This window comes from Zingiber officinale, chromosome 1A (genome assembly GCF_018446385.1).
Source record: "Zingiber officinale cultivar Zhangliang chromosome 1A, Zo_v1.1, whole genome shotgun sequence".
NCBI classification, from domain to species: domain Eukaryota; kingdom Viridiplantae; phylum Streptophyta; class Magnoliopsida; order Zingiberales; family Zingiberaceae; genus Zingiber; species Zingiber officinale.
The window spans coordinates 111,111,232-111,135,284 of record NC_055987.1 but is presented as its reverse complement, the minus strand read 5'-3'; the positions used below and the strand labels follow the sequence as shown (position 1 = coordinate 111,135,284).

General features: G+C 37.3%; 2 protein-coding genes across 5 annotated transcripts; one reads left to right on the top strand and one right to left on the bottom strand.

Moving 5' to 3' along the window:
* Nucleotides 1–50: 50 nt before the first annotated feature.
* LOC122009187 (cancer-related nucleoside-triphosphatase homolog) lies at nt 51–2,507 on the bottom strand. Its single transcript, XM_042565247.1, has 6 exons — nt 2,429–2,507; nt 2,274–2,361; nt 2,070–2,160; nt 761–845; nt 531–687; nt 51–411 (listed from the first exon to the last, which is right to left on the bottom strand). The coding sequence occupies exons 1-6, from the start codon at nt 2,477–2,479 to the stop codon at nt 299–301; spliced, it is 585 nt and encodes a 194-aa protein (XP_042421181.1). The 5' UTR covers nt 2,480–2,507; the 3' UTR covers nt 51–298.
* Nucleotides 2,508–2,981: 474 nt separating this feature from the next.
* Nucleotides 2,982–23,489, top strand: LOC122028531 (probable serine/threonine-protein kinase PBL18). Of its 4 annotated transcripts, none has more exons than XM_042587395.1 (8): nt 2,982–3,252; nt 15,162–15,569; nt 15,917–16,004; nt 20,947–21,230; nt 21,925–22,054; nt 22,254–22,387; nt 22,470–22,547; nt 22,781–22,862. In XM_042587395.1, exons 2-8 carry the CDS (start codon nt 15,165–15,167, stop codon nt 22,787–22,789), a joined length of 1,128 nt encoding a protein of 375 aa, XP_042443329.1. In that variant the 5' UTR covers nt 2,982–3,252; nt 15,162–15,164; the 3' UTR covers nt 22,790–22,862. The 4 variants fall into 4 exon arrangements, with proteins under 4 accessions (XP_042443329.1, XP_042443323.1, XP_042443309.1 ...); XM_042587389.1 differs by having other exon boundaries at nt 2,983–3,252; nt 15,149–15,569; nt 22,470–22,593; nt 22,781–23,489; XM_042587375.1 differs by having other exon boundaries at nt 2,984–3,252; nt 22,470–22,593; nt 22,781–23,489.
* Nucleotides 23,490–24,053: the final 564 nt, after the last annotated feature.

The window sequence follows — 24,053 nt, the reverse complement described above, 5'->3', positions numbered from 1 at the left end:
TATATATAAAATAAAACAATATCACCGAATGTGTTTTAGAATGTGTAAAATTTACTTTTAAAAGGAAAAGACATCACCTATTATTTCAAAATAAAATCAAATACGTCTGAAACCTTTGAGCGAAATCCAAAAAATTCGTGCTACATCTGTCCCAAAACTAACATGATTGTATCATTTGTCATCACTAATTTTCCATCAAAATGGTTCACTTATTAGTCCATTCTCCATCAATATGAACCGATCCCTCGTTCGCCATCTAAATTATATCATCTTCAGCCAGCAAGAAGTGGAAGCACATTTAGTTTTGTAGAAGGCTAACAATTTGAGAGTATATCCTGTCTTTCATGGCATCTCTATTTCCTGGATCCAATGTGAAAATAGTCGCTCCAGGATGATTCCTCAATCTTGCAACTGCACATCACAAAAGCAGCAAACAGATCTAAAAAATATGACAAAATTCAGCCAAAATTCATTTAGCAACACCAAGAAGAAGATGAACTTTAAGCTGCAATTGAAAAGCTACATTGTACCTCCAGGAATGTCTCGGCCGAACTTGGGTATGGGTATCGAAGCCAAGAAAGGGACGTTGGAATCAAGAATTCTCAAAACAGCAGGGAAAAAGGAAGAACTATATAGCTCCATTTTGCCAACTTCATCAATTATGAAGAGGTTGGTTCCTTCTTTGACCTGTAGGTGTATGCCATAACATAAGCACTATCGATGCCCGAATCGCAATTCGCAAGTGTTAATCTCGACTAACCTGCATCTGAGGCAACGCTAAGGACTCAAATGATTCAACATCCACTTTGTATTTTCCAACAGTAGGCCATCTAAGGGACTCTGTGCTACAATTACAAATATAAGTTAATTATGCCCAAAGAAACTACAACAACATGGAATGACTAGGGTAAAATACAGAATCATAAAAAGAAAAATATCATCTATGTAATTACAAACACAGAGAGGTAGAAGCAACAAAAAAAAAGTGTTAAATAAAGTGGTAGGTAAATTTATGTTGAAAGTGCTTTTACTCGAAACACCGCATTCCTAGAGTGTCATTTTTTCAATGTAGATGGAAGAAATGGATAGATCATAAAGAATTGTTTTAAATAAATTATATAATTCATTGTTTAATAGCATAAGATTTGATGAGTTAAAGAATATTTTTGATAAGTAAATACTACCAGTATAATTAATATAATTAAATATTAAAGTTATTATTCTATTAAATAACAATATTTTTTATATGTTATAAGACATATTCAATTAATAATTAAGTACTTTTTTTTTTCAGATAATTGAACCAAAAACATTATAAGTATATATACTAGCTGAACCAAAAATTGCTATTTTAAAGATAATTAGCACAAGACCGTGGTATCCAACATTGAAGGCTGTTAATTATGAAGATAAACCAAAAGGGGGCAATTTCAAGTCCCAACATTAGAATTTTTAGGTTAAGGACTTCTTCCTACGAACTCTTATAGAGAACATCACTAGCAGCAAATTCAATATTTATCTCGCCCAATAGAATGATCAGCTAGATCATGAATCAAAAACACTGTTAAGCAAATTCCCAATCAGATTGGAAAAAACAGCCATAACCAGAATGAACAACGGATATTGGATCACTCCCTCTGGAATGTCTACAACAGTACCCATTAGTGCCATTTTCCCATGATGTGCAAAAACAAGAGGTTGTGAGTCTTAACTAATTGGTGCTAGTAATATGGATCTAAGTAAGGTTGTAGATGAGCTAAGCTAAGCTAAGCACAGCTTTCTTCAAGCATGTTTGTTAAACCAAAAAATGAAATCAATCTATCAAGCTTGTTTATTAACATAATATATAGAGTGCTTTCAATTGAAATGCTAGTATGCTTTTTCCAAACTTGCAAAGGAAATGATATCACTTAGTGTGTTCCATGTGCAATAGCTATTCTTATATGTATTATTGTATATCATTTTACTTCATTAAGAATTAAGCAAACTCATTCGCACCATCACTATCTCAAACCACTTGTAACACCAATGCAACAGCAAATGAGCAAAAAACATGAGGCCAAACAAACCTTGAGATCTTGGAGGAAGCCAGAGGGCCGCGCATCCCGTCCAAGGTGACGACTTCAAATCCGACCCGGTCGGAGCCCTCTCTCACCTCGCCTGCATCACATGAAAACCAAATGAAAACTTAAAACACAAACAAAAGCAACAAAAAAAGAAGGGTAAGAGAGAGGGCAAGGAGATGGAAGATGGAGGAGGAAAGAGATGAGTACGGGTATAGAATCCCTGTATTGTGATCTGAGGATGGGAAGCTCGCAGAGCTTCAAAAACCCGCGTTATCAAGGTCGTCTTCCCCACGCCCTGCGAATCTAGAAACCGTGAGATCAACAGAAAGTAGAGAAATAACAGATTTGGAGAAAAAAATTACGGGAGGACCGGTGACAAGGAAGCATTTGCTGGCGGAAGGAGTAGCCGCCATGGATGCTGTCGAAGTATGGTTTCCTCTGCGCTCTGCTATCGGAAGAGGCCTCTCGACGATTTTCTAATTGGGCCGTTCTCAATCAATTGGGCCTTTTCAGGCATCACATCTTATTGGGCCACGTTCAAATTTCAGCGTATTTTGGACGGTGTTGAATTATAAGTGGAATTTTGAGTTGACGAGCGAATTCCTATTATTATTATTATTATTATTATTATTATTATTATTATTATTTGATAATTGAGGTATTTAGCTTAGTCAACGTTCCAAGATTGCCAAAAATTAATTTCAATTGTGTAAATATCTGATTAATTATATACAGTTGCACCGTGGGGACGAATTACATTGTTTACTTAGAATAGAATTTTTTTTTTTGCTTAACTGGTCAATTTAGTCCAATGATACTTATTTTTAATAACTGCAATTGTTTGGAGATTTTGACTTTTCTCATGTTACGTGCTTATCAGCCTATACAAATTTACGGCCGACCGACTATGATAAAGACTCTTCGATAATTAAAACTTTAGATTTGGAAGTAGTTCAAGTAGTCGCGACTGGGGCATCCTAAATTTTCATCGGGGTCGGCTTCTTCATACCTAGGTTTTCAAAGCGAACTTTTCATCGGGGATCGGGGAAAGTGAGTCCCCTATGTTTCTCTTTGTAATTCAGGTTCTCGAATGGTTGAATCAGGAAGAAATGGAGATTCTTAATTATTTCTGAACGATTTGTCCACCGGGTTCCCCAATTTCTGTCAGTCCTGTGCCTTAGTTCTGGTAAGAGGAACTACATACTTGTCACTCGTTGTATTCAGCTTCCTCCCTTCTTCTAATTTACTCTTGCAACTTCCCAACTATCTGTTTATCTATTGACATGCAGATGCTTCATTTAATAAATAAGAAAAATATTTTTTTTTTTCAGTTGATACTAATCTTGAGTGACCGGTAGGGTCTCATGGAAATTTTCTACCAATCACTAGGATAAATTGGAGCTCTAGTGGCGGCCCATCATCCTAGCTAACTTTGGTCAACTGCCCATTAAGAGAAATTCATCCGTTAACTTGATACTTAGATGTTTGAAAAAGTAAGAAGATACTTACCACTGCATCATTACATCAAAGACTTTCCTATTATACTTCAAAACAACAAAAGGTAGATGTTTGGTAAACGTAAATTTTACTCTAATTTAGTGTGGCTTTATTTTGAGCATATCAAATCATTTAGTATATTTATATGTATGTTGTAGGATCGAAAAAGTGCGATAGAGAGGGGGGGGGATATCGCGCTTTTAAAAACTTTTCTTTTACTCATTTAAATCAAAGTCGTGTAGCGAAAAATAAAGAACAGGTTCGGTTACTTGGTTCGAAGCCTAGGTCAACTCCTACTCCAAGGCCCGCAATCCTTGATCGCACCGTTGGACAATCCACTAAAACTCTTTTCTCCAAAAACCTCGGAGAGAAGTAGATCGTACAATGAAATGAGTAAGATAGTAGTAATAACTTACTATCTTACTTTAGATTAAGTACAAAACAAGCTAAATAGATATACCGATTACTTAGATAGAAGATGCAGCTCGATCGATACTTCTTGGATGTTACAGCAGCTTACTTGATGGATGCGTAGAAGAGTAGTAGCACGAGCAACAACTTGCACAGAGATGAACTTTTAACAAATCTGATTTCATTATCCAGCCTCGGACCTCGAGCTCACTTTTATAAGAGTCGTCGACGTTCGATCGACTGATCCTTCGGTTCGGTCGACCGAACCAGCTCCCTTCCATCTTCGCTGAGATCTGATGCTGATTCGATTTTCGATATTTAATGACAATTAAGTGTTCGGTCGACCGATCCTATTGTTCAGTTGACCGAGCAGAGATCCTTCCTTGTCCGTCGAGATCTAGAATTAATGAGCCATTAAGTGATGATTGTTCGGTCGACCGATCCCTGGTTCGGTCGACCAATCAGTCACTCTTTCTTCTTTGCTTCTGCTCGATTTGAACTGTGCTTAGTCATCAGGGTTTGGTTGACCAATCCTCTAGTTCGGTCGACCGATCAAGCTTTGATCGGACCCTGCTATGTTTTGGTTTGAATTGATATCTGCTCTGAGTTGGCCTTGTTCGGTCAACCGATCATCTGGTTCGGTCGACCGATCAGGCCGAACCTGCAAAACAGTGTTAGACAATAATCCTGCAAAACAGATATTAGCACAATAATAATATATCTAATGCACGAGTAATAATAATAGACAGTTTAATTGTCTAGATCTCAACTTGGAAACCTTCCCGATTTTTTCAGTTGGATCTACCTTGGGTTGTTCCTTTTAGGAACACGACCTCACTGTCACTTCTCTAGTTGCTTACCTCAACTTACCCGCCAAACATTGGTCCTCCAGACCTGTTTGGACTTTGCCTGCTCAGTGTCTGATCGCCTTATCCACTAAGACTTTTGCTGCAATACTACATTAGCCAACAACAATAATACTAATATAGAATACTTTGGTAAACCTAAACTTAAATTTATCGAGATCCGCTGGTTCGGTCGACCGTTCGATCTACCTTTCTTGGAGTTCACTCCTCCAAGACTTCTCACTACCTAAGGTTATCTCCCCTAGGATTTTCACCATCTGACTTCACTCACCAGAACCTAAGGTTACCACCCCTAGGGTTTTTCCACCTGGCTTCACTCACCAAGACTCAGTATTCGGCTACCCATGAATCAGGTCCTCAATCCACCTGGCTTCCACGATTTACCCAGATTTCTCTTGCCTCAGTATTCGACTACCTAGAGATCAGGTCCTCCAGACCTATCCAATCCACCTAGCTTCCACGATCTATTTGTAGGACCGTTAGATTCGATAGAGGGGGGGGGGTGAATATCGATTCGAAAATATCGAGTATAAGCGCAGCGGAAAAGTAAAGTAGACACAGGGTGTTTTTACTTCGTTCGGAGCCTGTGACGACTCCTATTCGAAGGCCCGTACTCCTTGAGTACTTTCGTTGGGCAATTCACTAGCAATTCGGATAATTACAATTTAAGTATAAAAAGATGCTAATAAAAAAAAACTGTACCGACAGACAAGGAATTTAAAAGAGCGGGAGCGTGTCGTCGGAGCTTTGTAAGCGTCGTTGGAGCGCAGAGCAGCATAGCGAGTAATCTCAGAGTTCTCAGATGTGAAAGATGATTCTGAAGCTCTTGCCTGGGGCTTCTTTTATATGTTGCTCCGGGCGCCTGGATTCCTTCCAGGCGCCTGGAATGTGACGTAGCTGCTCAAGCTGAGATGCTCCACGTGGTGACGACTTGGCTTGGATATAATTTGTTTTCCGAGCGCCGGGATCCCTTCCGGGCGCCCGGACCACCTTGTTCCAGAAAACTCCCTTTTTCTGCAAAACAAAGTTAGTCCGAGGCAATATATATCCTACAAAATAGATTGTTAGCACATTTATGAATTAGCACAAATAGTATGACTTAGATTCCGTCTTTCCGAGACCGGAATCTAGCCACGATCTCGACTTAGACATCCGAAATGGATTTAAGCCGGATCGACGCCTAATGTTCCCTTCTTGGGAACGCGTCCTCGCAGTCACTCCCCTCCAGTGACTTACCTTACTTACCTGCTAGACGTCCGGTCAGCCCTTCGACCCGTCTGGACTTCTCGCCAGCTATCCGGTCAGCCCGTCGACCTAGCTGGACTTCTTGCCAAGCGTCTGGTCAGCCTGTCGACCCGCTTGGACTTCTTGCCAACTATCCGGTCAGCCCGTCGACCTAGCTGGACTTCGTGCCAGATATTCGGTCAGCCCGTCGACCTGTCTGGACTTATCCTGCACACTCGATCAAAGTGTCAGACAACAACAAAACTAACTTAACCTGTTTGTCATTCATCAAAACCTAGGTTAGACCGTTAGTGCTACCCGCACCAACAATCTCCCCCTTTTTGATGGAATGACAACCTGGTTAAGTTAGTGAAATGAATAAAACAGGTACATGGTAGTTAGTTTTAGTGTTTTCAATTTGGTTTAGCTAACTTAACCACCTAACCCTCCCCCTTTGGCATTCGTCAAAAATAGGCAAGGATAAACAAGCATAGTGTAGAGTTACTGTAAAAATTTAAGAAACAGCTAAATTTGGAGAATATCTAAGTCTGATTCAAAATTTAAAGATACTGATAAACGCACAATTTAAAACAAAAAAAAATGGTCAAGTTGACTTGGGGGAGTCAAGTTTTAAATTTTGAAAAAGTATAAGTTTAAAATTTGGTTTTTCAAAACAAAGCAACAAGTAAAATTAATTTTTCAAGAAGTAAAAGTTTAGCCAAAATGATTTTGTTAAGGCTAATTTGATAAAAGCTAAGTTTGGAAAGTTTAATTTTCAAGCATATGTTACAAAACTGAATAAGTTTAAATTTGCAATATTCAACTTTTAAAATCAGGTTTAAAAATTAGGTGGGATTAAACTTCCAAGTTTTTCAAACACTTAGTTAATTTTAACTTTTTGAAAACTGGTGTTTAAAAATAAGTTAGTTTTTAAATAAATGTACAAAAGCATTTTTAAACACACAAAATTTTAATTAATTTCTCCCCTTGAACTTGATACTTAAAAATTAAACAGCTGTCTAACCAATTAGGTACTAACTGACTATCAGAAGATAGTAGCATTCACTTGGTTAGTCAGATTAAGGTAATTATAAGCAGTCAGTGTTTGACTTGACTGATGATCTTAATCTGATTACTGTCTGATTTGTATTTAACGTCCAGACTTATGCTGATGCACTGACATAAGCATCTTAAGTCTAGACAGTTGGCCTATGCATCTCACCCCTTTCTATATTTGTCAAACACAAGCAAGGTAAACCTAAGGTGTTGGTGAGATGCTCAAAAGCTAGTCCTATGGGTACATGCTTTCTAAGGATTCAAACTAGTCTAAGGCCAAAACTGTTTTTAAAAATCTAAAAATGGAAGGTTTTGAAAACAAATAAGTTTAACTTATAATTTGATAAAAACATGTTTGAAAATATTTTTGAAAAATCCTAATCTACCAAGATTGAACATAATCAATGCAAGTCTGAAATATCACTAGATAGATCCAAAATATTTTACAGGTAGTGTAGCTACAGAAGTCAGTCATAACAAGAGCTACTGAGATGATGAAGGGGGTGGTCCAGATCCCAAGGATCGGAGAAGCGCCATCAGATCAGTGTGTCTGGTCTCCCCGGCAGCTCGTAACTCGGCAACCTCTCGCCGTATGTCCCGATGAAAACCAGAGTTCTCCTGCTGGAGACTCGCCATAGCTCTCTCTAGTCCGGTTATACGGTCGGCTAGAGTGCGGGGAGCGTGACGTGGTGCTCGAGCTGGTGGTGGAGGTGGAACAGCCTCCTCCGGAAACAGTGCAAGCATGAACTCATCCACCTGTCTCTCTGGATCAGGCTGGTGCTGTGCCCCCCTTCGCCAAGACATAGTCCCGTCATCCCTATCTACGTGGATACCAGCTAGGGAGAAGTTCCTAGCTGCTATAACATCGAACTCGGTCATATAGGCAATGTCTCCTCTAGTGACATCAATGTGCAACGAGGACATATATGCTGTCAGAATGTGACAGTACGACATGTGAACTCGTCTATCAGTCACATATCCAGCTGAGTAGATAATGGTGGAGAAGATATGTAGGCTGATGTCAATATCTAACCTATGACTCAGAGCATAGAGTAAAAATGAATGGAATGGGTGCATCACGGCGATGTCCCGAGTAGTCAGTGGTAAAATGCAACAGACTAAGACCCTATAAAGAGCGTAGTCCCGGACTCAAAGTTCTACTGACCTAAACTGGGTCACAGTGGGGTCTCGCTCTCCCCAAAAAAAATACGAATAAATCGTATCGAGGGTAATATATAAGTAGGGATCTCCGAATGGTAGATCCCTGGGAGGATAGCACAAGAAAGGACAATCAGACGGACGTAACTCTAAAAACTCTCGGATGGTCGTAGGGGAGAACGTGATATCAGTACCCGCTGCCCTAGTGGTATAGGTGAGATCGTCTACTTTCACTAGGTTATTGCAAAATTCAGCACACAGACTTATGTTTACTGGACTGGTACATTCGACTAGGTTCCTTAAGTTATAGTGGTTTATCACCTCTATAACGGAGGCACACGAATTTAGAAAGAACGATCTATCTATACATTTAGTCCTAATGACTTTATAAATGGTTGACTCAAACTTAAGCCTTAGTTCTTCTGTGGGAAACCTAGGGTCAGTGCTAGCATTAGAGGGTCCAGCACCAGTATTTGTCGTTTCCTACTGTATATAAAACAATGTTCTAAGAAAGAATTAAAGGACAAATTCAAATAAATTTTCAGATAGGTGAAGAAGATTTACCGAGGAGCCATTGACAAATATAGATCTGACGACCTCGGTTGAATCGCAGCAGCGTCTTCACCGCAAGAAAATTTTGATTTAAAATACTTTCGCACTGAGGTTTGGAGTGAACCTTGGCAAAAGTGAAGGAGTTTGTGGCAAGTGTTGGGGCGCCTGTTGCCCCCTATTTATAGGGAGCTCCGAGCGCCCGGGGTTGATTTTGGGCGGGGCGCCCGCCCCCGGTTTTTTTTTTTTTTTTTTTTTTTGTGGAGATTAGGTTTGAACTTAAGTTTTAAAAGTAAAATTTTGAAATTAATTTTTAAGTTTAAAATTAAAATTTTGAAATTAATTTTTAAGTTTCAAATTAAAGTTTTGAAATTAATTTTTAAGTTTAAAACTAAAATTTTGAAATTTTTAAGTTTAAAATTAAAGTTTTGAAATTAATTTTTAAGTTTAAATTAAAATTTTGAAACTAATTTTTAAGTTTAAAATTAAAGTTTTGAAATTAATTTTTAAGTTTCAAAATTAAACTTTTTGAAATTAATTTTTAAGTTTCAAAATTAAACTTTTTGAAATTAATTTTTAAGTTTTAAGATTAAAGTTTTGAAATTAAAATTTTTAAGTTTAAAATTAAAATTTTGAAACTAATTTTTAAGTTTTAAAATTTTGAAATTAATTTTTAAGTTTAAAATTAAAATTTTGAAATTAATTTTTAAGTTTAAAATTACAATTTAATTTAAGTTAAAAATTAAAATTTTGAAATTAATTTTTGAGTTTAAAATTAAAATTTTGAAATTAATTTTTGAGTTTAAAATTAAAATTAATTTTTAAGTTTAAAATTAAAATTTTGAAATTAATTTTTAAGTTTAAAATTAAAATTTTGAAATTAATTTTTTAAGTTTAAAATTAAAATTTTGAAGCCTTATTCATCTCACCCGATCTATATTATCAATCAGGGAATCCTATGATTTTGTGAGATGAAATTAGATTTCTAATTATGGAGTTTTGGTTTAACTTGTGTTAGATTCAGATTTAGCTTTGGTCTCCACAAATATGCAATCTTCGGATAAACTTCTAAGCTTGGTGAGTCACATGGACATCATTAGAAGTAACCAACCTTTCGAGGTTTTCCGAATAGTCCTATCCACGGAGCTTAGTACTAAATCTTGGTCTAACTGGTTAGGATTCATTTAAGGGTAGCTTCGGTCAGTTCCACTTGGCCAAATGCACCAGATCGAAACCATATCTTTCTAGACATGCGATGCCCAAGTTTCCCTAACGTACTATCATCCAAAAACTTCACCAGTACCATGATTCAAGCTAAACTTGGTCTCTAATCCTAATTCCCCAGCCGGGTTAGTTTGTTTTAGGTTACCCTGTCGAGTAAGTTAGTTTTGGAGCCTCCCGCTGAATTATTGGCCATTAATTTAAATTTTGGATTTAGGTTTGTGTCGATTCCTTTTATAGTTATGGTTAACTTGATGATAATTTTGTTGATTTTTAAAGTGTTTAAATTTTGAATTTGATTTAGGTTTGTATTTTGGATTTTGGTTTGGTTTATTCGATTTTATATAATGTATTTTTTCTTTAGGTATATAATATTGATTAAGTCCTATTTGCGTGGTTAAGCACGCTTTCGGAACCCAAGCTAGATTGGTTGATTTGTATTGGGTTATTAATGATTTGAAGGTTTTATTTGAATTCGACTTATATCCTAGTCCGGTTTTATTATAGCATGCCTTTTGATTATTTAGGATTAAGTCTTAGATTTTTTGATCTTGTTGTGAATTTTTCTAACATTTCTTTTAAATTGTTAATCTCATTTTTTAATGATAAATTCTCCTCTTCAAGTGTTAGATCTTGAGTTGGATTTGTATTTTCTTTTTGTTCCTTGAGGTTTTGATTTTCCTCAAGAAGTGATTTGTTTTCATTTTCTAGTTTAATCAATTTACTATTTAAACATGAAATAATTCTAAAAATTTTTTTGTTTAAATTAAAATCTACCTCATTCGGGCCTTCGGAAACGAGTACGGACTCGTGGCTTGTTTCGGGTTCAGATCTGTCTTCATCTTCCGACTCGTCTTGGCCATCAGTGCGAGGTGGCTCTGATGTTTCTGCTCTTCTTCCTCCGATTCGTCCGAGGAGTCGTCCCACGTTGCTTTGAGGGCCTTCTTTTTGGTTGACTTCGGTTTGTCGAACTTCAGTTTTGGGCATTCTTTCTTGTAGTGTCCCTTTTTGTTGCAGCCGTAGCAAGTCACGTTCTTTTGTTCTGAGGGAGAACTGATCTTTTGAAGGTCCTTTTTGCTGAAGCTCCTTTTTCTCCTGGTGAACATTTTTCTTACCAAGTTCACCAGGTGTTCTTCGTCTTCGGAGTCTTGGTCGGAATCTTCTTCAAATTCAGGCTTGCTCTTCTTTTCTTTGGAGGAACCTGCAAATAAAGCTATACCTTTCTCGGCTCCAGCATTAGTTTGTTCATGTAATTCTAATTCACAGAAGAGCTCGTCTAATTTTAACTTAGAAAGATTTTTAGAGATTTTGTAGGCATCTACGATTGATGCCCACAAACTATTACGTGGAAAAGCATTTAATGCGTACCTTATTAAGTCTCTATTTTCCATCTGGTGGCCTATCGCATGAAGCCCGTTGAGGATGTCCTTGATCCTCGCATGGAGCTGATTCGCCGTTTCACCTTCCTGCATTTTTATATTAAAAATTTTGTTTAAAAGCAGGTCTCGTTTTGTTACCTTGGCGTCGCTCGTTCCTTCGTGCAGCTCGATCAATTTGTCCCACAGCTCTTTAGCGTTTTTGTGAGGACCGACTCTGTTTAGTTCTTCTCTTGTTAATCCGCACTGTAGAGTGTTGATCGCTTTATTTTCTGTTGATGCTTTTTTCTTCAAATCTGCTGTCCAGTCTTCAGGATCAAGTATATTCCCAGAGTTGTCCGCTGGAATTTTATAGGGTCTCGTGACGCTCATCCACTGGTCGAAGTCTGTTTTGAGGTAAACCTCCATTCGCTTCTTCCAGTACGGAAAATCGTCCCCGTTGAAGAGTGGAGGTCGTACTGTGCTGAAGCCTTCTTGTTGGGACATCCTGTACTCAAGTAAATAGCCAAAAAAAAAAATATCCCAAGACTTGGTCTTGGATTAGTAGTGCGGGAAAAAAATCTAGATTGGTGTTGCACCAATTTATATTTTAAAAAATAAACCAGTTTGGAATAAAGTGTAAAAGTGAAGACCAAAAAAAAAATAAAAGGTTTCACCCCCAGTCTGATTGGTGGTTGCACCAAATCAGAGCGGTACTGGCTCTGATACCACTTGTAGGACCGTTAGATTCGATAGGGGGGGGGTGAATATCGATTCGAAAATATCGAGTATAAGCGCAGCGGAAAAGTAAAGTAGACACAGGGTGTTTTTACTTCGTTCGGAGCCTGTGACGACTCCTACTCGAAGGCCCGTACTCCTTGAGTACTTTCGTTGGGCAATTCACTAGTAATTCGGATAATTACAATTTAAGTACAAAAAGATGCTAATAAAAAAAAACTGTACCGACAGACAAGGAATTTAAAAGAGCGGGAAGGTGTCGTCGGAGCTTTGTGAGCGTCGTTGGAGCGCAGAGCGAGTAATCTCAGAGTTCTCAGATGTGAAAGATGATTCTGAAGCTCCTGCCTAGGGCTTCTTTTATATGTTGCTCCGGGCGCCTGGAATGTGACGTAGCTGCTCAAGCCGAGATGCTCCACGTGGTGACGACTTGGCCTGGATATAATTTGCTTTCCGGACGCCCGGATCCCCTCCGGGCGCCCGGACCACCTCCGGGCGCCCGGACCACCTCCGGGCGCCCGGACCACCTTGTTCCAGAAAACTCCCTTTTCCTGCAAAACAAAGTTAGTCCGAGGCAATATATATCCTGCAAAATAGATTGTTAGCACATTTATGAATTAGCACAAATAGTATGACTTAGATTCCGTCTTTCCGAGACCGGAATCTAGTCACGATCTCGACTTAGACATCCGAAATGGATCTAAGCCGGATCGACGCCTAATGTTCCCTTCCTGGGAACGCGTCCTCGCAGTCACTCCCCTCCAGTGACTTACCTTACTTACTTGCCAGACGTCCGGTCAGCCCTTCGACCCGTCTGGACTTCTCGCCAGCTATCCGGTCAGCCCGTCGACCTAGCTGGACTTCTTGCCAAGCGTCCGGTCAGCCCGTCGACCTAGCTGGACTTCTTGCCAGACATCCGGTCAGCCCGTCGACCTAGCTGGACTTCGTGCCAGACATCCGGTCAGCCCGTCGACCTGTCTGGACTTATCCTGCACACTCGATCAAAGTGTCAGACAACAACAAAACTAACTTAACCTGTTTGTCATTCATCAAAACCTAGGTTAGACCGTTAGTGCTACCCGCACTAACACTGCCAAGATTTCCCTTGCCTAGCTTGCAACTAGGACTTCCCTTGTCTAACCGCAGTTAGGATAGTCACTCGGTTGACTTCCCACCTTTGCATAGCCATGACTAGGACTTCCCATGATCAGGCTCCATTAAACATACTTAAACATATTTGTCGAACATTAAAACCTTGGAGGTCGATTGCACCAACATATGTATGCACTCATCAGGATGTTGTCGGCCCATCTTGGATATGTTGACTTTTAAATCAGTATTAGGGGTTTTAAACAGGCATTAGTTCAACCCATGGCTGATGCACTATTTGTTGATTTATTTTTGAAAGCAGAGAAGGGAGAATCATAGTTCACCCTATTGAGATTTACTTAGTGAGTAGGAAACAGTGTTAAAAAAGAGTTAATATAAAATTACCATGTAATCAGCAGGGTATCAAAATCCTGCTGATTGGGGGAAATCAGAAGGTCTACAATGCTTCCCAACCAAAAAAAGAAATACAATTTGATATGTTTGGGGGGAATCCTGCAGTCCGACAAACCACAGTTGTAGAAAGTGTTGCTAATGAGCTTAGACATCCTCTAGAACTGCCTTCTTTTTTCAGAATATCATCATTTATCTTAGCCAGATGGAGCTTATCCAAGCTTGTGTGCATGTGTTGAAGGCTCATAATGAAGCATGTTCCAATATACAGAATAAGTCAGCCCAACAATCAAAATCTGGCTTGCTCTGACTGAAAGAGCTGCTGGAAAACATTTGAATGAATCAACCATCCCTGTGTATCTAAGTCACAATGGTAAATCAGGTGAGTGAGAGATTCATTAAAGCCAATATAACATATGACACACTCCATGCCAGGCTCCACTAAACCTTTCCTCCATAACACTATATTCAACTTTTCATGTGCAAGATCAGCATGTGATGATTTGCACCATTTGGGGTGTATATGACTTCCAGACCAGATGAGTAAAGCAAGTGTTTGTGCTGATAGCCATTGAAGGATGAGAGGAGTAGGTTGATCTAATGGAGAAACTGTGCTATCATCAGTATTGCTAGTGATTAGGGAAGCTGATTATAAAAGACCTTGAAATGAGAGAAAATTCCATTGGGTGGTGGTAGGAGAGACCAAGTAGGAAACTGTTAGAGGAGATGCTCCAAATCATGACACCCTTGCTAGAACAAGCTAAATGCAATTCAAGAAAGGTAAACTGTAGGTAGCAGCACTGGAACCATTTACCATGCCAGGATGAAAAACTATGCTCATTACTGATTTGATTTGGCCTTAAAGCACAAATGCATATGACCTCAAAGATGCCCTTCCATAAGGCAGACCACCAGTAGTGATCTGCACCAGCATCCAACCTGTACAATTATGTAGAAGATGCTTAATCACTGCTTTCCTAAGAAGGGGTGAGAATAGGAGCTTCCACCACCATTTTCAGGAGGATAGATTGGGACAAATTCAGAATACCCACCTCTCCAAGAATGAGGAAGGTATACCTGATCCCAATAAGCAAGAAATCTGGCTGCCAACAGCTTCACCTGCCCATGCTGCCAGAAGAAGTTCTTACAAAGCTCCCAATCCACTCGATTGAGGACCTAGGAAGCAGTAGGGACACCAAAATCTGGTAAGTCAGCATGGAGGTGAGTAAATTATTAACAAGCGTCAACCTTCATCCAAGTGATAAGAAAGCCCTTTGCCACGGGGCTTGTTTGCAAGCTATCTACCAATTAGCAGGCCTCAGCAGGATCTCCCTGGTTTATTCAGACCCAACTAGTAAGTGGTAACCCAAGTCAGAAAGCTGAACAATTTGTTTTGGCTGTGAATTCACTTCTTCAGGTTTTCCTCTTTACAACACATGCCTAATTCCTTGGTGCTGCTTTGTTTTATTCAGCATACTTGGAAGCTCAACTTTTAAAACTTATGTTTCAGATTTTATGTGCAGGCAATGGCGTTATCAGGCCTTGGGGATGCAGCTAATGTTGCACAGCTGACTGGCTTAGATGCTGTCAGCCTCATCCGCATGATAGTAAAGGCTGCCTCAACCGCACGCAGCCACAAGAAAAATTGCCAGAAATTTGCACAGCAGCTGAAGTTGATTGGTAACCTGTTGGAGCAGATCAGAATAACAGAACTCAAGAAGCATCCTTCTACTAGAGAACCATTGGAGCTCTTGGAGGATGCACTGAGGAGGTCTTACATTCTTGTACACAGTTGCCACAACTGCAATTATCTGTATCTGTTGGCCATGGGATGGAAAATTATTAAGCAATTCAGGACTGCACACTCTGAGATTACTGAATACTTGAACCTGATTCCACTCATAACTCTTGTGGATATTCAGAGAAACCGAGTATGGATTTTTTGCTTTAGTTACTTTCTAAAATTTTCTAAATTTTACTTAAGGTATGGTAAGCACATTTTGTGAAGGTGATGGGAGAAAGTGAATTTGTTTGTGTAAAATTGATCCTTCTGCCTGTAGAGTTTGATTCTAGTCAACTTCAAAAAATGGAATATAAATATAAAACAAATGCTTGAAACTCTACTAGATGTATGAATTGTATTCTGAAAAATGTTTGAAACATGTCAGTCTAATGCAATGATTTGTTATTTCATTAAATACCTTAAAATCTTAAATTGTCAATTTATTCCTTTGTCATTTTCTTGTTTTTCATTAGCTCTCATATTTTAATTTCTCAGGAACAAACAAAAAATATCAAGCTGGAACAATGTGTCAATAAATCGGATGAATTAGACAAGAAGGTGCAAGATGCTTTATTTAATTCAGGTGATTTTTGTATGAAGCAACCGTACTTGAAAATTTTCTTTTATACTATGTAGTTGAACAAGCATTTGAAGTATTTCAAGGCAAGCAGTGTTGTTTAGCAATTGCTGTGAAATAGTTGGAAATTTGTATCTTGTAGGTGTTTTTTTTCCTGGGGTTTTGGTAGTGAAAAATCATTTAACCACATTAAATATTGGGCCTAAATAAAATGGCTGCAAGAGACACAAAACAAGCTGTTCTAAGTTGATTTTGAAATGTAAAAAAAATGACATATAGCTACTTGTGTGGGTTAGAAAAAATCACTAGCTAGTAAATTTTATGTTTCAGTTTAATATAGTGTCATTTTAAAATAGACGTAAATCAAATAACCAATATCAACTAGTATGAGTAAGGTCAATGAGGATGTTTATCATGCAAATTGGGTATAGTTTGAGTTACTGATTCAGAAATGTCCAATTCATTATGAGGGTGGCTGAGCAAGTGGTGGTAGAGCTCCAAAATCTAAATTCGGTCCACATATTTGCCGGTGCTTCGATACTTTGTTAACTTTTCATCAATTGAGAGACAAAATCCATGTAACGGATCAAAATAGGTGGGACAAATATGGTTTGATGATGGTGTGGGAACTCGTTTGAAGAGATCCATGGACAAGAGAAACTTTCTTAGTTTAAGTTTATTGGTTCAATGAGCTTAGATTTTGCTATTTTTTTCAAACCTATCTTCATTCTCACCTATGACCCTGGTGCAACAATTTTCCTCATGGTCGGATAAATGAGGAGGATTGTGTTAGGTTGCCAACCAACGTTAAATTAGGGCAAATGTTCAATGAATAGATCTATTAAACTATTGTGCAAAAGCTAAATTATTTCTGGAAGGAACGTGTTGTAGGGTTCGACTGTAACGTATCGGTAAGGACCGCTACATCTCCATGAGAACTCGAGTGTAGTGTAAAATACGTAAGAGTTCTCACACATAGTTTGGATAAGAACAAATATTATAAGAAAATTAATAGTTTAAGATTTGGAACATGGAAGAACTTCACTAGCCAAGTAATGGAGGTAGCAAATACGATGATTATAAGAAGAATTAATATTTTGTTTGTACAAGAGATAAAATGGGTAGGCTAAAAGGCAAAGATGATAAAGAACTCAATTTTTAAGTTGTGGTACACGAGAAAAAGTAAAATAAAAAAATGTAGTAGTATTGTTGTAGATAGTTCATTAAAGGGTGAAGTTGTAGGAGTAGTTAGAAAGGGAATAGAATTATAGTTCTCAAGATAGTAGTAACAAATGAAACTATTAACATATATGCACCTAAGTAGGATTATATGAAGATACCAAATCAAGATTTTGAGATGACCTAGATAAAGTATTATAAAGTATTCTGCCAAATGAAATGATTTTAATAGGATGTGATCTAAATGGATATGTTTGAGTGAAAAATGAGGAATATGAGAGGGTGCATGAGGTTATGAGTTTGGAACAAGAAATGAATAAGGAAAAATTATATTAAATTTTGCGATAGCATATGACCTTATACTAGCTAATATATTTTTTATGAAAAAAAAAACACTTGGTTATGTTCAAAAGTGAGAATAATAAATCGCAAATTAACTTTCTTATGGTTAGGAAGAGGGACAGAAAGATTTATAAATATTACAATGTCATCCGGGAGAAAGCTTAATTACTCAACATAGGTTAGTAGTATCAGATATATGCCTCAATCATAGGATCAATAGAAGGAAAATATATATGACTCCTAAAATTAAGTAGTGAAAATTATATGATAGGAAGCAAAATATATTTAAGGAGAAGGTAGGAGTACAAACATTAGGTGAAATATACGATAACTCTAATACGACATACGATAAGATGATATCAAAGTTGAAAGTAGTAGCCAAGAGTGTACTCGGTGAGTCAAAGGAATATGCACTACCAAGAAATGAATCTTGGTGGTGGAATAAAAAAGTACAAGAGAAATTAAAAGAAAAAACGAACAACTTATAAAGAATTATATATTTGTAAAAACGAGGAAAATTTTAAAAAATATAAAATAGTAAAAAAAAGATGCTTAAAAAGTGGATGAAACAAAAAAATGAAACTTTTGAACAGTTATATCAAAAATTGGATACAAAATAAGGGGAAAGAGACATTTATAGAATAACTAAAGTGAGAGAGAACAAGAAAAGAGATTTTATCCAAATAAGATGTATTAGAGATGAATGCAATAGGGTACTAGTAAATGATGAAGAAATAAAAGAGCAGTGACAATGACATTTTCATCAATTTTTTAATGAAAGTTTAGATGACCAATTTAGGTAATTTAGGTAGGTGAAATAACTGTAAAAATTTAAATTTTTATCATAGAATTCAAACTCTATGATAAAGTTTGAGGTAGGTTGAGGCATTGGAGGTGCCCCAGAAGGATAAAGTTCTAAGTTTTTGAATCAGATTAGCTTAAATGAAGGTGCTCTGGGTTGTTAGAAGCGCCTCTAATGTAGTATGAAGGGGGTGGTGATTTCGGCCACAACTCTTTACACAATTCTCTACAAGCTTTCAAGCTCATTCTGCTACATTGTCTTCCTACTATTGCTGTGCTATGACTCTGTTATGCCTAACTACTATAGTCAGAACGACACTGACCTCGAGCTACGATCTTCAATTACTACAAGTGTTAGTAAAAGTTAAAATATTGTTAATTATTTATTACTGCATAAAGAAAGTGTAGATTATTATATTTTTTTCATTATTGTATTTGTTATATTTGTCTGAAGGTTCTTCAGAAGATGGTTTAGTGGATTGCGCAACGGAAACGTCTTAAGGGGGCAGGAACCTTGGAGTAGTAGTCGCTGGACTATGAACCACATAATCAATTGCGTACTGTGTTTTTGTTTTACGTTACTTAGTTTTCTTCCGCTGCATACTTGAGTTTTAAAAATCGAAAAATAAAATTTTTTAAATACATGTGATTCACCCTCCCAGTGGAATTAGAGCAAAAGGTCCACAATTTTTGTGCAACCATAAATTTGAGCAAAGAGTTTTCTTTTTCTTGTTTTTTCTTTATCTTTATACTGCACTACTTACCCCTAGACTAAGTTTTGGAAATTTCTCTTGTCGTTCTTTTTTTGGTTTGCAAGAACCAAAATGACTAAAGTGAAGGATACAATACCGCTCGCTCTCCACTCTTTAACGGAGATGACTTTTCATACTGGAAGAGGAGAATGGAGGTTTACTTGAAGATTGACATCTACTAATGGTTCAACATTCGACGAGGGTACACAACTCTGATAGATGATGCAACCAGTGTGCTCCTCGACCCAGAAAAATGAAACCCAGAAATGAAGAGGAAGGCCCAAGTTGACTCGAAAGCACTGAATACCCTCTAATGTGGGCCGACCAAGGAGGAACTCAACCGAGTCGGACCTTTTGACAATTCAAAGGAATTTGGGACAAACTGATTGAGCTATACGAAGGTACAAAAGATTCCAAGGTAACTAAACGAAACTTATTACTTAATAGTTTATTTAACATAAAACTGCAGGATGGAGAAACCATAAGCCAACTTCACGCAAGAATTAAGGACATCCTCAACGGACTTCACCTGATTGGTCATGAGCTAGACAACAGAGACATAATAAGGTATGCCTTAAACTCGTTTCCTCGAAACACACCGTGTAGATGCCTATAAAGTTTCGAGGCAAATTAATTCAAAACAAGTTGAGAAAGGTATAACTTTCCTTGCAGGTTCTACTAAAGAGGTAAAGACAAAAACCTGAACCAAACTCAAGTAAGAAGACGAGTCTGACTTAGAATCAGATGAAGAACAACTAGTGAACATGGTAAGGAAGATGTTCGCTAGAAGGAAGGAAAACTTCACCTAGAAAGATCTACAAAAGATGATCAAGTCTACATCCAACAACACAAAGGTGAACATCACTTGCTTTGGATGCAACAAGAAGTAGGGGTGAACAAAAATTCGGTAAAACCGAATTAACCGATCCAAACCGACGGAATTTAGAAATTCGATTCGGTTAATTCGATTTTCATTTTTTTTTTAAATTTAGTTCGGTTTTTGGTTAATTCGATTCAATTTCGGTTTTAAAATTTATAATTCTATTAAACCGACTAAATCGAATAAACCGAACAAAGATATTAATTTAATTATTTTTTATTTAAAATATATAATTAATTAAATAAAATCTAAATTTGATTAATTTGGTTTTAAAATTTTGATATTACGCTGTTATTAGAGTAGAGTAGGAGGTCAGGGTTTAAATCCTATTTGCATAAAAAAAAAATACTAAGCTGGGGATTTTAGGAATAGTGATTACCTAATAAACATGTTTTGGGAATAGTTATTAGCTAATCAACATTAGCAATCCTCACTACTTTGTTTGCCTTACTTAGGGTAAGACACATATATGGCCATGCCAATCATGCAACATATTAATGCTCACTAAAAACATCTGCCTACACTACCAAACCTTGTGTTTGGGATTTCAACTTTGTTTTATGGAGATCTGTGTTTGCACAGATGAATCAAGGCTAATATATTAGAAAGATGTTTTAGTTGTTTCCATTTGGATCCTGTCTGATAAGGCATATATAAAGCACGCCATCTGCCACAATTTGATGTATTGAATCATTGGGCTGTGAGTTCACTCAATTCATTGGATCTGATATCATTTAAATCATGTTGTAGTTGATTCAATTCAAGACTGGATTCTGATATGAATGATCCGTTGATTTGTATACATGCTTACAAGAACTTACTTTTCTGCGTGCGCATTCAACCACTTGATTTGCATCTTGGGTGAGCAGAACAAGCATTGATACCATTTAGTAGCTTGCTGGGAAGATCCTGTACACTATGTATAACTGAAGTGGTTATTCAAATATGAATACAACAGTTATTTGACCTAACATTTCAGTTCTTTCTCATGCAGGATTTTTACTTGCAACTACAAATAAACTTGCCATCGGTCATGCATTTCTTCGGAAATTCAAGTTCAAGGAATTGAGGAGTGCCACTATGAATTTCAGTAACATTAACTTTCTTGGATGTGGAGGATATGTGATGGTCTACAAGGGTTTGATTGACCATAGTTCCTTGAAAGGAGAGAGTTGTGGATCTTATTTCCTCAAGAAAAGAGCAAGTAAGGCATCTAAGATGACTGTTGCTGTCCAGAGACGAGTTTATACCTTTAAACATGGATCACAGCAGTTTGAGGTAGTTGCTGATACCTATTTTAGTGAATAGATTCTTTTTTCACTTTAAGTGGATTTAGATACTATTTTGATTTAATTTGTTTTATTTAAGAATGTAGCTCTGTAGACTCATCATTTTATTCATTGGACTGACTGCGGTATTGCAAATGCAACAAATTCTTCTGTTAGTTACTTAGCATACTTGTCACAATTCACAAGAAGTTCAAACATGTACCTATTATTCAGATTCCATTGTATACAAATGTTCCATCTTATAATTTTTATCTAGTATATTCTACTTTACAAAGTGTTAAGTTATTTATATACTGATGAATTCGTGCATTCCAACAGTAGAATTGGAAAATCAAATAGAATAATTTCCAGAGTGTTTGGGGACAAATTTAAGTTGTTATTTTCAATGATCCTGCTGAATTTGTGCATCCCAACAGTAGAGATTGGAAAATCAAACTATGTTTCATAGTTTTTTGGAGACAAATTTCCGTCGGTATTTTATCAAGTGCTGCCACATATTGATTCTTATTTAATTTTGATCTTCAAAAGTGAGTTCTTTACTGTAATTTAGCATCAACTCTGGAAGCTAATCACATAATGGAGTATAGCTTTCATACTTCATATGCCTGATTGTTACTATCCATTGTTACATTCACTGCCTAAAATATTTAAACGAGTTTTTTCCCTTCATGTTTCTTTTGCAGGCTAAGTTAAACTATCGAGGGTGCTTGTTACACCCTAATGTTGTCAAACTGTTGGGCTATTGCAAGGAAGAAAATATTATTGTTTGTGAGTTCATTCCTAAAGGGAGCTTAAAAGATCACCTATTTCAGAGTATCTTTGTTGAGATCCTTGATCCATTATATGTTATCTTTAACTAGATGAGGGAAACCAATGTTGTGGCTTAATGCAAATAATTATGTTCTTTCAGTTTTTGATAATTTTTCTGTGCCATGACATTAGAGATGCCAAATTTATATCTCTTGTCCTTGTCAATTTCGATGACAAGTCACAACCTTTTCTACATGAGCAGGAACACGTTTCCAGCCACTTCCTTGGAAGCTGAGAGTAAAGATAGCAGTTGGCATCGCTCGAGGTCTCGCATACTTACACACAGCACATGTCATTCATAGGGATATAAAGGCTGCCAACATCCTTCTTGACTCTGTATGTATATAATTCTTTCTTGGACTTCTTGGATCCAATTCATTTTGGATAATGCTTATTTCTGATGCATTTCCCCCCAAAGGAATTCAATCCAAAGCTAGCAGATTTCGGGTTGGCTATGTATGGTCCGACTGAGAGGCAATCCTTTCTCTCACAAGATGTATGTGACACCTATGGATATCTTGCTCCTGAATATCTTGCCGATGGTAATAATCATGATTATGATTATTGAAAAAGCCACTCCGTCCCATTGTCTTCCATATTCTCTCATGCCAATGACATTATTTATTCCTCCACTCTTGTTTATTAGGCTTTATACCAGTGCTGTCTCTTCATGCAGAATAAAACTTATGACTAATCACATTGTATACATTTGTTCTTATTGTACTCCAGGCAAAGTGAATGAGAAGATTGATGTGTATGGATTTGGAATCCTGTTGCTGGAATTGCTCTCCGGTAAGCAGGCATATGAAATCCTCACAATCAAAAAGAGCTTCAAAGATGAATGTGAAACAAGTCAACATTTCTCAACAGAAGAATGCGGAACAAGCAAAGAGGTCATAGAAGATTTAAGCACAACTAAACAACAATGGTCAGAAAGTGTACTCCAAACAACTTTGCCCAACTATGAAGAAGTTGCTGATTCATGTCTCTTAGATTATAAAACTCTGACTAGATTGATGGAGCCAGATCTCCATGGACAATACCCATTAAAAGCAGCAGTTCTTGCAGTGCAGCTTGCCAAAAGCTGTGTTACCTGGGATCCTACTAGCCGGCCTGCCATGCAAAAAGTTATAGAGACGCTTGAGCAGATTCAAACTATTGACAAGCCTCCAGTCAATTTGGGTTCTGAAAAAATTTCTGATCCTTGTTCTTCCTTTTACGGTGTTGATTTTTCAGTTTCTACCACAGTGGTATATGAGCCAGCTACTTTTGATGCGGATACGGAGTTATCCTTCTCGGCATTGAAATGACAATATTTTTTTCAAAACTTAGATTTGGTGTTCTGAAAAATGTTTCGGCACGTAGGAGATAAAATCTTAAATATATGTGTTCACTATTACTTCGTTGACATGGTATAAATGTAGGCTAATTTTTTACATTTGCAGAACTGTTATACAAAAGAATTTGCCTGCTGAGCTTTCGACTTATAATGAGGAATGGTTGCAGTACTTGATTAGTCAGTCTCCGCCATTTCCATTTTTGCGCGCCTGGAATTTAATTAGTTAGGTGCCCGTACAAATTAATTAAATCGTGAAGCACTATTAACACTGAGAGCAATGATATGCTCAAGAAAAAGTTTAAGAATAGATAAATAAAGTCATGATTCACTATTTCATTTTTTGTGGGCTCTATCATTTTATGTGTTTATTTTTAAATTTTTCCTTGAATTTTTTTCTTAAGCATATCATTTTTCTAACACTAATAAGACAGATCCGTTCACTGCGGTCTCTTTGCTTGACGTCCTCTGATCAACAAAAAGTGGTAGAGGATTCTTGCTCCGCAAGAGAATGAATCCACCTTTTATGAACTGGGATTACAATTAATTATAGTCGAATTATGATTACGATTCGATTTTAATTATATTAGGGATATGAATTTTCTAGTATACCACGATATACAATTTCGGTATCGGCGTAACTAGCTACCCTAACCTCGTCCACAG